The sequence below is a fragment of the Cervus canadensis genome, chromosome 14 (genome assembly GCF_019320065.1).
Source record: "Cervus canadensis isolate Bull #8, Minnesota chromosome 14, ASM1932006v1, whole genome shotgun sequence".
NCBI classification, from domain to species: Eukaryota; Metazoa; Chordata; class Mammalia; order Artiodactyla; family Cervidae; genus Cervus; species Cervus canadensis.
The window spans coordinates 11,641,143-11,656,580 of NC_057399.1; the positions used below are offsets into that span (position 1 = coordinate 11,641,143).

Consider the following 15,438-nt stretch of genomic DNA (forward strand, 5'->3'; position numbering starts at 1 on the left):
TTATCTCTGGATCTCCCAAGAGGCTGCTGCTGCTGCTAAAGTCACTTCAGTCGTGTCCGACTCTGTGCGACCCCACAGACGGCAGCCCATCAGGCCCCTCCGTCCATGGGATTTTCCAGGCAAGAGTACTGGAGTGGGGTGCCATTGCCTTCTCCGCCCAAGAGGCTAGTTACCACAAATGGGTTACTCTAGGAGAACCTATGGAAGGTGCTTAAGTACTAGGAGGGCACTCTGGACATGGCGCAGTAACTAACTATTCAACCACCATGGATATATATTAATATTTTAACAACTGGTACGGTTGAACCAATGTGTACTAGCTGAACATCAGGTCTGAATGCAGTACTCTATACATACTCTTTAGAAGTGGTACTATTGCTGTGTCTGTCTGATTAACTGAGGTATGCTATAATGTACATTAAAATCAACTCTATGATAAGTTTTCTCTTTTCTCCTTGAAGTTATCAATTTTGGATGTATATAAGTTAAAAAACTCAATTTCAGAATTTTTTTATTTTTCAGGTGAATTGATCTGAATATAAAGTAACCTATCTGTAGTAATTTTTTTGCCTTAAAGCCTATTTTGTTGATATTAAATATAACTCAGCAGCTTTCTTTTGCTTAGGTGTTTGACATATCCTCTTTATCTTATGTACAAGAAGTACATTTAGTATTTCTATATTATAATTAGTAACATTTGTATTTATTTTCAGTGATTCTTTGTGCTTTATTATACCTTTTCTACTTTTCTTCCCTTTCCCTTTCTTGTCTTCTGGAATATGTTTTTCCTCATTCCAAATTTTTTTCTTCTTCTAGTCCTGAAATAATACACTTATTTGTCTTTTGGTGGTTACCCTGTAAATTTTAATATGTACACATTAAAGCCTAAAGTTAATATATCACAATTCTCCCTCAAAAAAATAAAGAACTTCAAACATCCCTTCATAATTTATATGCTATTGTTGTCTTCTATTTTAGCTACATCTTTGTTAATCCCAAAAGACAAAATCAGATTGTTTTACATACAAATTTCCCACTTTCTCTGATCATTCCTTCTAATATCTCAAGACCTTAAGCTGAAAACACTTTCTTCTCTCTGAACTTAGACTTCCATTACTGAAGGTCTGGTGGCAAACTTACTGAGCTTTGATTGGATGCTTATGTATTTATATCATCTTTGTTTTTGACAAGAACAAAGAACTCATATTTGCTGGGTATAGACATTCAGGTTGGCAGTTTTTCTCAGCATACTGAAATGTAATCACCACTATCCTCTAATTTACACTATTATTGATGACTGATTGGCTTTCACTTGCATAGTTACTCCTTTGAAGGTCTTTTTCCCTCTGGCTTTTATTATTTTATACCTGTTGTCCTACAGTTTCCTATATGGCAAGGGAGAATTCCTGCTAGGGGTGTGTCCGGTTTCTTAAATCATTTGAAACCTTTCTTCAATTCTGGAAAGTTCTCAGCTATTGTGGCTTCAAGTTTGTTTTATCCTATTACTGCATTTTTGTTGGGAACTGACCAGATACACAGTATACATTTTTCTCTCTGTGCTTTGTGTCACCAAGCCTCCTTCGTATTTTCAGTCTCTTTGCCTCTCTTGTCTGCAATCTGGATAAGTTCTTTACTTCTGTTTTCCAATACACTAATTCTCTCTACATCAGTGCCTAATGTATTCTTATAGAGGATAGCGTAAGAAAGTCCATATTATTGCAAATATTATCAAAATTCCTTTTTCAAAATGCCACTTTAGGAGGTGACACACTTATCTTGACAACGCTGCTATTGCTTAAAACATTTTACAGTTCTTTACGGATTACCTTCTGGTCCATGTATCCTTCCTTTTTCTTTCTTAGTGCCAAATTTCTAGTCTGGTCTCTATAAAATTCTTAATTTTAATTATCTTCTGTATCACCTCTTCTTTTTGCACTGAGAAGTCCTTGACAGTGGCTACAGTATCCAGTAAGCTGATTTAACTTATATATAACTGAAGGATATGAGAAATCATTTCATTTAACAAGATATGTCAATTTATATAAAACCATTTTAAGTCCTCTAAATATTGGGGCATATTAGATATAGTCAGAAGACTAAAAAATTACAACACTGAACTATTTTCACCTATTACCTTGACAGAAATGAAAATGAATGGCAATGTGCAATACTGGCAAGGGTACAGGAAGACAAGCACTTTCATTGGGACTGATAAGAATATGGATTGGTACAGTCTTCACAAAGGGCAGTTTAATAATAGGAATCCAAAATCTTCATAACCTTTTACTCATTCTAAGGACTTACCATAAGGACATAAATTTAAAATATCAGTTTAAAGGTTTTATTTTAACTAATGAAAAAATTTAAACAATGCTGTAGAAATATATTCAGTAACATAGATAATTTATAATGTATGAAAAAAAGCAGGCTACAAAACAGTAGGTTCTATTTTTATGTTAAACATACAAAGGGAGCTCCATGGTGGTCCAATGGTTAGGACTCGGCACTCTCACTGCCATGGCCCATGTTCAGTCCCTGCTCAGGGAACTAAGACCCACAAGCTGCACATGGTGCAGTCAAAAAAAAAATTTTTTTTAAACAAATAAAAAAGATATATACAAAGAAAAAGATTCCTTAGATATCCATTTACTCTCTGGGATCATGAAGGATATTTAGCTTATTTTAGTTTCATTTACTGCCTAGGTTTTCTACAGTAAGTAATTAGTAATTGTATAGTTACACGTTATTGCATGAAATATCAGAGTACCTAAATAAAGTACCACCTTTCACAAAAATGTTACTATAAGAAAACACAGCCCATACTAAAACAAGAACTATCAGTAATATACTCCTCATTCTTATAGTACTGGTAATGATAATTCCTTTGTCATAACTCATTCTTATCCCTCTCACCCTCTACCTAAAATTCCACCTTCAAAGAGTAGAAACAACTACTTCTGAAGGCCTGATAGAACAGGTAGGAGGCTGGAAGGAAAGGAGCTGGGATATGCTGAAGAGAGGAACAGAAGGGTTATGAAGAACAAACTGCTGGTATTTGGGGAGAAATTTTAGCAATAGCACTAGGTTGGAGGAAGGAGTAAGGAGAGGAGGTTCCACAGATAAACTTCAGCAGAATAGTTAGTTTCTCCTCTCACCAATCTTCCCTGTATTCAGGTGCACAGTCACTGTTTCAAGTCAACTACTATATTAAGAAAAAGCATTTGCAAGTGAAATGGAATAGGGTGTACCTGCTCAGTGACCCCAGATTCTGATACTTTGCTCCTTCCTCAGCATATTTCATGTCTTTCTTTAGCACAATTTTTTCCTTTGTTAACCTATGGTCTTTCGGTTTCTCTAACATATCATCTAACATAACATAGGTCGTTTGACATACCAGTTCCTTCATCTGAAATATTTCTATCCCCTCCCCAACACTGTCTTGACTAATTTATCTCCTACTCATCTTTCCATCTTGGTTAAGTGTCACTTTCTCAGGGAAACCTTGAACACCCTAGTCCACAACAGGTTATTTCCAGCCTTTATCTCAACCTGTAAATATGTACCATGAAATTATCTAGTATGTTTATTAATGTCTAGTTGAACCAATAGGTCCCAAGACTAATGAACGCAATGCCATTTGTTGTTTTGCTCACCACTGCCACCTCTGCCTCTAGAGCATAGCAAGTGCTCAACAAATATGTGCTCAATGAGGGACTGAGTGAATGAATAACTAAGCAAATGACTAGGAACCCAGAGGCCCTGATTTGTTAAGAGTTGTATTATTTACGTCCCCTCATGGTGGAACCCTGTGTAAAGTTTTTCCTTTGACTGCTGTTGAACTTGTTCCTGTACTCAAAAAACAAAGTTTAAAAAACAGGTATCACTTTGAAAATTCTCCATAGCTCAAAGTAAACCGAGGCCAAACATGGTATTTTAATTATCCAAGAAAAAGGCTAGATACCGTTAACAGAACATGTAGTTTAGCCTGGGAACTTCACAGATGCCCACATCACGAGATATCTCTCTGCTGGATCTTAGTATCTAACTGGAGGAAAGGAACGGAGGAACCCACACTTGTCCCCTCAGCGCAGGTCGGGCACAGGGAACGGGGATTCTGCAGGCTCAATACCCTTGACAAAGCTTAGGTGGGAAAAACACGCCTAGGGTGTCAGGGGGATTGGGGCATTTATTCAAAGCGAACTTACTGAGCATCTACGGTGTACCAGAAAACCTTAGCTCTGGACTGGCTCTGACAAACCTGCCGGGGTTGCTTTAGTCACTTCACAGAGCTCTGGTCCAGAAGAGGAGCAAATCGGCCCCGGGTTCGCCTACCTCCAAGTGCCGGACAGGGCCTCCGACTGCGACAGAGCGCTTCACCAAGAGTCAGGGGCACGAAAGCTGGCCGCCCCACAGGGACTCGCAAACCCCAGGCCTGGCTGGGCGAGCGGGCCCCGGGCAGCCGCGCCAGACGGAGGCGGGTCCCCGCCCTCCGAGGGGCCGCGCTTACCCGTCGGGCGAGTACTCGAGGTTGAAGACTGCCCCGTGGGTGCGGGTGCTGAGGTACACCGAATCCGCGGGATGGATGGAACCATAGAGGTTAGTCATGGTGCGGAAATTGTCCCGCGCCGGGTCCACAAACAGCCCACGGCCCAGGCTGCGCTCTCTCAGCCACCCGAAGAGCCGGGCGCCAGGGCCGCCCAGGCGGGCTCTGAGGCAGGGCTGGCCACGGCTCCCGGCCCTGCAGTCAGGCCCGGGTGGCCGGCGTGGCGGGGAAGGCGGTGAAGGATCTCCTTTAGCGGAAGCGGCTGAGGACTCGAGGGCTCCGGGCGGCCCGAGCTCTCGCGCGCGCCCGCCGGGGGGCTGCGAAGGGGCGCAGGGACTGAGAGGGCTCCCGCCGGGCGACGGGGGAGGGGCTGCGTCAGTCCCAGGCTGTAGTGGCGAGGGCGGGGAAGGGAGCGGCCTGGCAGTAGCCGCCTCTCTCCCGTAGGGTGCCGGCTCCTCAGCCCCGGCTCCAGCCGCCCTGTCCCCTCCGGGGCTACGGAGCCCGAGGGGAAACATGACCAACGCCCACGCCCCCGCCCCCGGCTCCCGGCCGCTGCCCAGCGGGCCAACACCTCAGTACTCCCGCTCCAGCCGCCACTTCCGGCGTGCGGCCGCCTAACCTCTCCGGCTGGGAAACCCGCGCCGCCTCTCGGTATCATCCGCCGGGGACCAAGAAAGCGGCGACACCGTTCGGCTAGGGGTGCCACAGAGGGCAGGGTTGGAGGTCTAGAGCTACTGTGTGTGTGCGATAGTGAGGATGCCCAGGGCCTAGGCTGCATAGGGTAGCGCTAGCATCCGGGAACTGCGTGCGCTATTGTCCGTATGTGGTTATCAGTGACCACACTGTGTCTTTGGGGATGACAGGGTCTGACTGGTGAGTCCAAGAGGCTGAGTATGATTGGGTACTGTGTGCATAATCATCTCTACTTTACACTGAGACCAGCGAAGGTAAGAAACGACCATCTTATGCTCTGCTCACACAGTAAGCAGCATGGTGTACTGCCTACTCAGCCTGAGAATCTAGGGGCTCGGGTTAACTTCTGCTCTAGAAAGCCCTGGTTGGCACAGCGCCTGGGGCTCACTGCCGCCCTGGAGCTCTGACCAGTTACCAGCAACTTTACCTACTAGGTCAAGCCTTTACCAAAGCCTTCGTCTCTGCGAGAAGCATATACCCAGCCAGGAGTCACTGAGAGGAGCCGAAATCGGAATCAATTCAACCTTACAAGCGACAGAGCCCAGGGTCAATCCTGCTTACATCTGCCAAGCAGGGCATAGAGAGCGTAAGAGATGCAAGATCCTTCACTAGTGCTGCTGAAGATAAATACATAGAATTCATTTGCAGAAAAAGCTTAACTAGAACTGGGGTGTTTCTTGGGGAGAGGACAGTCTGCAAGGAAGGGAACCTTGAGGTATAAGAAGAGGTAGGTATAAGAAAGGACAACCCTTCCAGGCCTTGGGGCTTCCCTGGTGGCTCAGCTGGTAAAGAATCTGCCTGCAATGCAGGAGACCTGGGTTCGATCCCTGGGTTGGGAAGATCCCCTGGAGAAGGAAAAGGCTACCCACTCCAGTATTCTGGCCTAGAGAACTCCATGGACTATGTCATTTAGTAATGTCAGGTTTGGGGTTTTTTTCTGACACTTCTACTTAAAATATTTCACAATTATTTTAAAACCTCTCAGTGAAAAAAATAAAAATCACTAGAGGTTACCAGAGAAGGCACTAAAGACAGAAAAAATCTGTGCCTGCCTCTGTTTACCCACTGCCTTTCAGAGCCCACAGACACCACTGTGTTAACAAGAAATTTATTTCAAACTGCAGCCTACAGACCAATTTCTATGCGATGCTATTTTTTTTAACATTTATTTAACATTTTTTAGTTAAATGTTCAACTTCAACTGCTGAAATTCACAGATATCAATTCAATAGAAATGCCTGAAGCATCTTCTGAAATCCTTTGCCCCGCGCGATACTCTTTTCCAATCCTGATGCGCCTTTCCAATCACAACAAAGTAAAAAAAAAAAAAGCAAAAACACATCACTCTCATCAAGGAAGCAGAGAACAAATTTGTTTACTTTCTTCCCTATCTGTTGACTAAATATTTTTTTAAAAATTACTTCTCAACTGGTGTCTTATAAGGAAATGTGCTAGAAAGGTAAACACTGGCCTTTCTGTTCAGGTTTTTATATTTTAGGAGCAGCAGGTTCACTCCTGATCTCTTTGACATCATTGGTTCTGCCCATCAAATAGAATTCTTTGTTGGGAACAAGATTGACAAAATGAGCAAGGCGGTTGGACATGGCATAAAAAGCTGAAATTGCAGCTATATCCCAGGCATCTTCCTGGTTGAAGCCATGCGCCTCGAGCTTTTTGAAATGGTCATCAGCTTGGGAAATAGCAAGTGCAAATTCCAGCATTGCCTTTTCCCGGGCAGGGAGGTCAGACTTTCTCCAGTTGATACAGACCTGTAAGAAAACACAGTTAGAGGCAGAATCTCTGTCCATCACAACATAGCCAATAAAACACATGGTCTAACAAAAGAAGCATTAATGAAAAAACCTAAGATTAAAGACGTGAAGTGAGGCCAAAATAAACTTTACAGACAGGAAGTATCTTGGTCAAGTTCAATATAACACAAACCTGGAACTCTAGCTCTGCCAGGAAATCTTTGTTCACTCCAAGTACTTCTTTCTCCTCTGAACACCCATAGCATCAAAAACCTCAGAACCAAGATTCAGAGACTCTCAATACATAAGGGCCCACAAATATCAACCTTTTTGTATGAAAAAAAGTGAAGCTCAGATAATTATCCCTTTGTCCCCACTGAATCGCAAATAACTATCAGCTATTAATTTGCAAAATTTAATAGCTGATACTTAAGCAATGACTATGTGCTAAGAATGTGCTCAATGCTTCGTATTCATTATCTCATGTAATTCTTATAAAAATCCTAGGAAGTAATGTTTTTTATTAGTCACTCCCAATTTTACTGGCAAAGAAACTGAAGCTCAGAGAGTTCACACTTTCCCAAGGTCACACAGCTAGAGAGTGGCAGAGCTGGGATATGAATCCAAGTGTATTTGATTCCAATGAGTATACTGATAATCATTACCCTTGCTAAAGCAAAATACTGGAAACCATTAGCAACCTGGGGTTTCCCTGGTGGCTCAGACGGTAAAGAATCTGCCTGCAATGCAGGAAACCTAAGTTTCAATCCCTGGGTCAGGAGAAGAGAATGGCAACCCACTCTAGTTTTCTTGTCTGGAAAATTCCATGAACAGAGGAGTCTGGTGAGCTACAGCCCATGGGATCACAAAGAGTCGGACACAACTGAGTGACTAACACGCACACACACACACACACACACACACACATTAACCACCTAAAAATCGGAAGAACAGCTGGCAAACCATGGTGTGATAGTACATCCTATGATCATTAGGGAGACTATGTTTGAGACTGGTCCTGGATGAGCAAAGTTCTGGTGAATAAGCAGGCGGCTCTGAGAAGGGCAAAGGTGGTGATGTACCTGTGTTGTTTAGCTTTTGGCTGGCAACTGAGGCCTTCGGAACAATTTTCAAGGTCTCCACTCAGGTGGGGTCAGGAAGGAAGGCTGGAGGATAGGAGCAGACTGATGACCCTCCCTCAGGAATAAATGCAGAGAACAGAACATCTGTTTCTGAAGAAACATCTGGCTCAGAAGATCAGGAATTTCACTGTAGGGATGAGTAGGGTTTTGTAAGCTTGGTGACAAACCCGTGTTTACTGTGTCTTTATCCTTGGTTCATTTCTCTGGGAAGAATTAGCACGAGCTCTGACACTCAAAACAGCCTGACTCTGGATGAAACAAGAGTAAGCTGCTGGCTGGGGGGTTGAGACCCATTTCACAGCCAGTCTTGGTGGGGAAGAGCAGGTGGGGGCAGTTCCAGAATGGGAGACTGACAAGCCCAAGCCTGGGGCCCGCTGTACGAAGTAAAAGAAATCTTAAATCGCCAGCCCAGGTTCAATGCATGAGGCAGGGCGCTCAGGGCCAGTGTACCAGGATGATCCCGAAGGATGGGGTGGGGAGGGAGGCGGGAGGGGGGTTCAGGATGGGGAACACATGTACACCCATGGCTGATTCATGTCAATGTATGGCAAAACCACTACAATACTGTAAAGTAACCAGCCTCCAATTAAAATAAATAAATTAATTTTTTTAAAAAAGAAACTGTTTGGGGCCCATTAGGAATAACTAGGGGATAGACTAAACTCACAAGGGCTTCCCTGGTGGCTCAGACAGTAAAGAATCTGCCTGTGATGCAGGAGACATGGGTTCAATCCCTGGTCAGGAAGATCCCCTGGAGGAGGGCATGGCATCCCATTCCAGTAGTCGTGCCTGGAGAATTCCATGGGCTGAGGAGCCTGCTGGGTTGCAGTCCACAGTCACAGAGAGTCAGACATGACTGAAGCGACTGACCATGCACGCATAGACTAAATTCATACTGGAAAATGCATACTATACAGTGTAGCCGAGAGAGTGTAAGCTTTGAAAGTGGACTCTGCCGTTTTAGTTGTGCACCCCACATTAATTCCAGGTCTGAACCTCAAAGGTAAAAGGGTTATAATAAGGTTCAACTTAGGGAGTTGTGTGCATTTAAGAGAATGTCAGGTCTGGCACAAGGCTAGAGCTTAGCTATCCCCTCATCCCAAACATCACGTGCACACAGAAGCAGGTGGGCACAGGAATGGGAAACTGGCACGGGAAGGTGGGCGCTCAACTGGTCAGACAGCACTGGGTTCTTCGAGAAGACCCTGTACTGGGCACTGTGGACAACCACACTATATGAGCACCTGTTGGCCAGGCTGGTCACCAAAATGATGAGCTCCTTGTCAGCTCTGCTGAGCTGGCCTGGGGAGGGAGAAGACAGGAGAGCTGCCATAAGCCTGAAGAGCAGCCCAGAAGAACCTAAACAGGCTCGGCCATATTTTAGCAAGTTGCCCGCCTACCTGCTGACTTATTCATTCCCAGTCCTGTGCTGTGAGCTAACCTATTTTATTTTCTTCACAATACTGAACACTTTCTCAAGTCAACTTGTTCTTTTATCTAGTCGTTCACTGTTTTCTCCTCTCTGAAATATGCTTGCAAGTCTATGTATTTTTCTGATTTGTTCACCACTGTATACCCAGAGGAATGCCTAACAGATATAGTAGTTGCTCAGAAAATATGTGAATGAATTACTAATTCAAGAAGTATTTTCTGAGGCCCATCAGATACTAGACACTTTTTGAAAAGGGGGTTTAAAAAAAAAAAGACATTTTCCAACCTCAAGGGCCATGCTACTTCTAGATAGAGAAGGGCAGAGAAGGGGAGAATCTACTGTGGTAGCTGGTACCATCTGGGAACTTTAGATAATCTTCACAACAACAGCTCTGCAGAGGAGGTATTAATACCATTTTACTAGTAAGAAAACCAAGGCACTGAGACATTTAAGTACTCTGCTGAAGCTCACATCATGATTTATGGTAGAATCAGATTTGAACATGGGACCTGTCTCTTCCCTCTAGGATGGAGAGGCTGAGGCAGTTGTGGAAGATACAGCAGACAGGACCCTGCATGCCATTGGAAAAGGACTGACGAGGGAGGCCGTGAGAGTTCAGAGGAGGAAGAGTCCCTCATAAGTGAAGGCGGGTGAGATGGACTCTGATGGAAAGTTCAGACTCACAAAGCTTGCATAGGAGACAAAGCAGCCCAGAGGCACAGTCAAGTGTGATCCAAATTAAAGAGGAGAGAGACCATGAGGCTGGAGTGCTTGGGAGAGTAAAGCAAACTTCACAGTTCACTTTGACTTGAATGGACAGAACATAAAGAGAGGCTGAAGGAAATGAGGCTGGGAGGCAGGCTGGCATCAAGCCATAGAGAGTCATGGTGACAGGCTGCCTCCCATCTCTGCTGCTCACTCTTCCTTTAATAATAAAATCCCTTAGTTTTATCTGGGCACATGGCCACAGAGCCTCCCTTGAAGCTAGATGTGATACAGGTCTAGCCAATGGGAGGTAAAAGGAACTGATGGGTGTGGCTTCCATGTCATGACCATAAAAGAAGGGCTATGTGTCCACACATACCCTTCTTTCTTTTTCTGCAGGTAGTAGTGGTAAATCCACATGAGCAGGTAAGCAAGGGAAATTCCAGATGGCAAACAACACTACACTGCCCCTCAGAAGCTCACATGAGACTATAGGAGAGACAGAGAGAAAAAAATACCTTGTTTAAACCCATGTGTCTTTGGTCTGAGCAACAGCAGCCTAACCTGAATCCTAAGCAAGAAATCCATGATTACCGATCTAAAGTCCCTGACCTTTATCCAGGGTGTTGGAGGGAGCCAGAGAGGGTCTTTGAACACAAAGAAAGTCGAACCAGAGTTATCACCTAACTTATTTCCGTTCTATACCTATAACCATCAAGTAACATTCAGACCTCAGCATCAGAATCCAGATGTCTCTGCCAGCTCCAGTCCTTCTGAGCTTCTCCCTAGCTCCACAGTAATCTGGGACTATGTGGGAATGAACTCTAGCAAGCAGGCACCTGGATCTTATCTAAAGATGACTTAGCACTTCCCCCCGCCCCCCACTTACCTGTTTTCTTGTTACAGATGATATTGTAATAAGCAAAGAAGGCTCTGAATTCCAGTGGCCGGTGAGAAAACACTTTAAATACATTTGGTAAAAATCCTGTCTGCAGAGAAGGAGAGAAACAGGGAAATGTAAAATGACAACTAAGAACAGGATTGGCAAATAGTAACTGGTAGTTCCCATACTGTCTGCTGAATGCCAGGTGCAGTCTTAAGAAGGCCACAGCCTTGTGTCAAAGCACAACCCACACATTCTTTCACGTTTTAGGGGATTGTAAGGGTTACTTCTAAAGGCATATGTAATTTCTTTTTAGTAAGGTATTTTATAAAATTTAGAGAGTTGTATGTAAACTAAATGATACTTCTTAGAATTTAGGCTATACTTATTACCCTCCTGCTCACAGAGGGGCTGGTGGTGCTCATTTATTTCTAAGAATTAAATCAGTAACAAGACTTGATATTAGAAGTACTCTGTAAAGTTCTTTCATACATCCAATCTCGTTTTTTCTTCTCCACAACTCTCTAAGGTAGGTAAGGCAAGGATCATTATCCCAGTTTACAGATAAGGAAACTAAGGCCCAGAGAGGTTGAGTGACTTGCGCAAGGCCAAAACAAATCTAAAAGGCAGGTCTGTGATTTTGACATTGGGTTTTCAGTCTGTTTTCTTTTCTTTTTAAAAAAAGATATTTATTTACTTATTTATTTGGTTGCTCTGGGTCTTTGTGGCACGTGGGATCCCTGATCTTGGCTGTGGCTCAATGGCTTAGATGTAGCATGCAGGATCTAGTTGTGGCATGTGAACTCTTAGTTGTAGCATGTGGGATCTAGCTCCCTGACCAGGGATGGAACCCAGGCCCTATGCATTGGGAATGCAGTCTTAGCCACTGGACCACCAGGGAAGTCCCTCAGTATGTTTGCCAATGGGATGCTATGGCAGACAACTATTGACTGCTACCCAGGAGCCATTTCTTCCCTCTTCCCTTGACAGTGGATACTGGATGTTGTTCAGATATCAGATTGCCATGGCTCCAGGGAAGGTTAAACCCTTCCCCAACCCCACTGGGTGAATCCTGATTGATCTAAACCAATTATAGTGATTCTATTCTACTTGTCAGTGATTAGTCTAGGAATGGGCATGTGACACCATTATGCCCAATGAGAAATGAAGGGAAATCAGCTGGGCGCCTTCTCTCCCCAAAAGGAATATGAGGAAAGGGTGTGACCTCCACATCCATTCTAGGAGCTGTGCAAGGATGTAATGTTTGCTGCTGTTATACCCAGGGACCAGGAGATCACAAGTCTGAGCACAGAGTTATCATTTCAAGGAAGTCAGAGCTAAAAAAGGCCAAGAACTTGATCCTTGATATCGCTGAGCCACTGGATTAACGATGCAGGAATCACCCTGTGTCTGGAGCTACTGGTATACAAGGCACTGAACTGTCCTTGCTGTTGTATCAGCTGAACTGGGCTTTTTGTTACCTGTAGCTGAAAGCACTCTAACTGATAATAGATGCTACAGTGCATTACTGATCTAGAAGACATGGTAAAAAGAACCATTTATGTCTGCCGGGGCGGGAGCTGGGGAAGAGGTGATGATGTGAGGAGGTATAGACAGGTGCTGAGACAGAGGCTGGGGGCTCCAAACCTTCCCCACCGGAGCAGGTGGGTCTCTCTCTCTCTCTCTCTCTCTCTCTCTCTCTCTTATATATATATGTATATATATATATATATAAATGGATTTACATACAAGATTCTGTCTGGGAAAAAAAAATCCACAAGGTTTCAGCACCAAGTTTCAAAAACAAAAGTTTAGAGTAAACCTCTGCATCCAGACAAGGGTTTTATAATTTGACAATATAAAGCACCAACTTTAAAAATACCTTGGACTTCGCTGGTGGTCCAGTGGTTAAGAATCTGTCTGCCAATGCAGGGGACACAGGTTCGATCCCTGGTCGTGAAAGAACCCACGGGCCTCAGGGCAGCTAAGCCTGTGAACTACAACTACTGAAGCCTGTGCGCTAGAGCCCCTGTTCCACACGAGAAGCCGCTGCAGTGAGAAGCCTGCGTACGTAGCCCAACTGGAGAAAGTCTGCATGCACAACACAAAACCCAGCACAGCCAGAAACAAATAAATAAGACATTTTAAATAAATAAATAAAAAGTATCCTCAAGAAATAAATTCTGGGATGTTCAAAAAGACACCTGTATAAACACCTGTTACAAGTCACAAATATCCAAGATTGGGAGATTGCTGAAATAAATTAAAACATCTCTATTATACAGTGCTACATCATGCAGCCATTAAACATGATGTGTTAACCTAGAAAAATGTTCATGTTAACATGATCTCATTTAAAAAATTACATGTATACTTATTTTTAAAAAATAGGGAAGGAGAAGTGCTACGAGTGGCTGACTTTGGTGGAATTTTTATTTTTGAAATTTTTGCTTATTTTTCTAATTTTTCAGTACCTAATTGCAGGAAGGAACAAGGTACCGCTCACACTTATTGAAGCATCTGGCACATATCTCATGGTTCTATCTCCACACCATATTTCAGCGCTAAAGGGAACTACGGAACACACCTCAGGCACAGTGGGCAGAGAACTGAGTGACAGACTCTCAGACTTAGAAGGCTGTGCCTAGGACGAGAGGGAAAAGTGCATGTTCTCCTGCCTGGGAACGCCGAAGGAAGGGCTCGCCCCCAGCGGGGACCTGGGCGGACCGCAGCAAGCAGCCCCAGGGGTTACCCTCCAGCCAGCAAAGGTCTGCGCTGGCTGTGGCTCTCTGCAGGAGGCGAGCGTCTCTCCTTCTTTTCCATCTCCTCCATGAGCTCTCAAATGTCAAAAGGCAGGTCCTTTTCGTAGGGAACGGGGTAACGGCTGATGGGTTTGCACTTCTCTTCCTGCTGCTGAGACTCATAAAGGCGCAAGTTCAGGGTCACCAGAGGCAACTTTTTCCAAAACCTGTTGGTCACAAGGCGAAGAGGAGACTGAAAGGAAGCAAAGGCAGGATTGGAGTGGGCCACCAAAGGCATGGCTTGGATAGCTTGTTTGTGTATCTGGACTTAAAGAAAAGACGGTGCCTTCTGGGTCAATTCCCATTAATCACAAGCAATTCTTGAGCAATTTTGAAAAGGACTCTGAGCTCAACAAGAAATAATGCTGTAATCCATTGATAATGTCTGACATGAGAAGAGGATATTGAGGGCATGATGGTCCAAATAACATATATACAATGCTTGCCTTAAAGCCCAGCTCAGATACCACCTAAGAACAATAAAACCTCCTGGGGTTCTTCAACGCCATGAAGATTTCTCTGAAGCCTTTTAAGGCTACCAAATGATGGCCAGGATTTATATATATCATCTGCTGTCAATAGCAATGATAATAACTGTCATATAATGAGCACCTAGTAGGTGTCAGGTCTTCTGCACACACTCCCCAAAACTCCCAGCAATCCTGTACTTTACAGATATGAAATCTAAGGATCAGATGGATTAGGTCACACAGAGATAAAATTCAGGTCCATCTGACTCCAAAGTCTTCATTATTCCCACTTTACAATCCTGTCTCTTAAAAAAGAATCTAACTAACAAATATAGAAAACTAACAATTTTACATTTATTCTAAATGAAAACTGTGAAAAACCAACATAAATCTAAAAGGGCAACCTCATTTTTTTTACATTAAAAAAATTATAGTTGATTTACAATGTTGGGATAATTACAGCTGAACAGCAACGTGATTCAGTTATATACACATACATGTATAGATACATACATACACACATACATATATGTATATATACATACTCTATTTTTAATGTTCTTTTCCATTATGGTTTATCATAAGATACTGAATATAGTTCTCTGTACTATACAGTAGGACCTTGTTGTTTATCCTTTCTATATATAAAAGTCTGTATCTACTAACTGCAGCTTCCCACTGCATCCCTCCCTCAATCCCCTTTCCCATGGCAACCTGTTCTCTATGTCCATGATTCTGTTTCCAGATGGGTTCATTTGTGTCATGTTTTAGATTCCCCTCTAAGTGATATCATACGGTATTTGGCTTCTCTTTCTTATCTACTTACTTCACTTAGAATGATAATCTCTAGTTGCGGCAAATGGCATTATTTTATTCTTTTTAATGACCGAGTAGTATTCCACTGTGTATATGTACCACATCTTCTTTATCCATTCACCTCTCAGTGGACATTCCCACATCTTGGCTACTGTGAACAGTGCTACTATAAACATAAGGATGCATGTATTTTTTTGAATTA

The 15,438-nt window shown here is 43.5% G+C and overlaps 1 protein-coding gene and 1 long non-coding RNA gene across 6 annotated transcripts in view; one reads left to right on the top strand and one right to left on the bottom strand.

The window, feature by feature from the left end:
- The window catches only part of DCAF10 (DDB1 and CUL4 associated factor 10), a 56,559-nt gene extending 51,393 nt beyond the window's left edge, over positions 1–5,166 (bottom strand). For 2 of the 5 annotated variants that reach the window (XR_006273028.1, XM_043487378.1), the window contains exon 1: positions 4,508–5,166. Coding sequence is in view for 4 of the 5 variants with exons in the window: in XM_043487378.1 (XP_043343313.1) it covers positions 4,508–5,058 (551 nt within the window). In the remaining variant the exon portion in view is untranslated. The remainder of the gene's footprint in view (positions 1–4,507) is intronic. The other 3 variants (XM_043487376.1, XM_043487377.1, XM_043487375.1) reach the window with 2 other exon arrangements.
- LOC122453384 lies at positions 4,499–15,174 on the top strand. The gene is made up of 3 exons (XR_006273030.1): positions 4,499–4,596; positions 10,088–10,211; positions 13,082–15,174. It is a non-coding gene; the product is annotated as an uncharacterized LOC122453384 (long non-coding RNA).
- Positions 15,175–15,438: the final 264 nt, after the last annotated feature.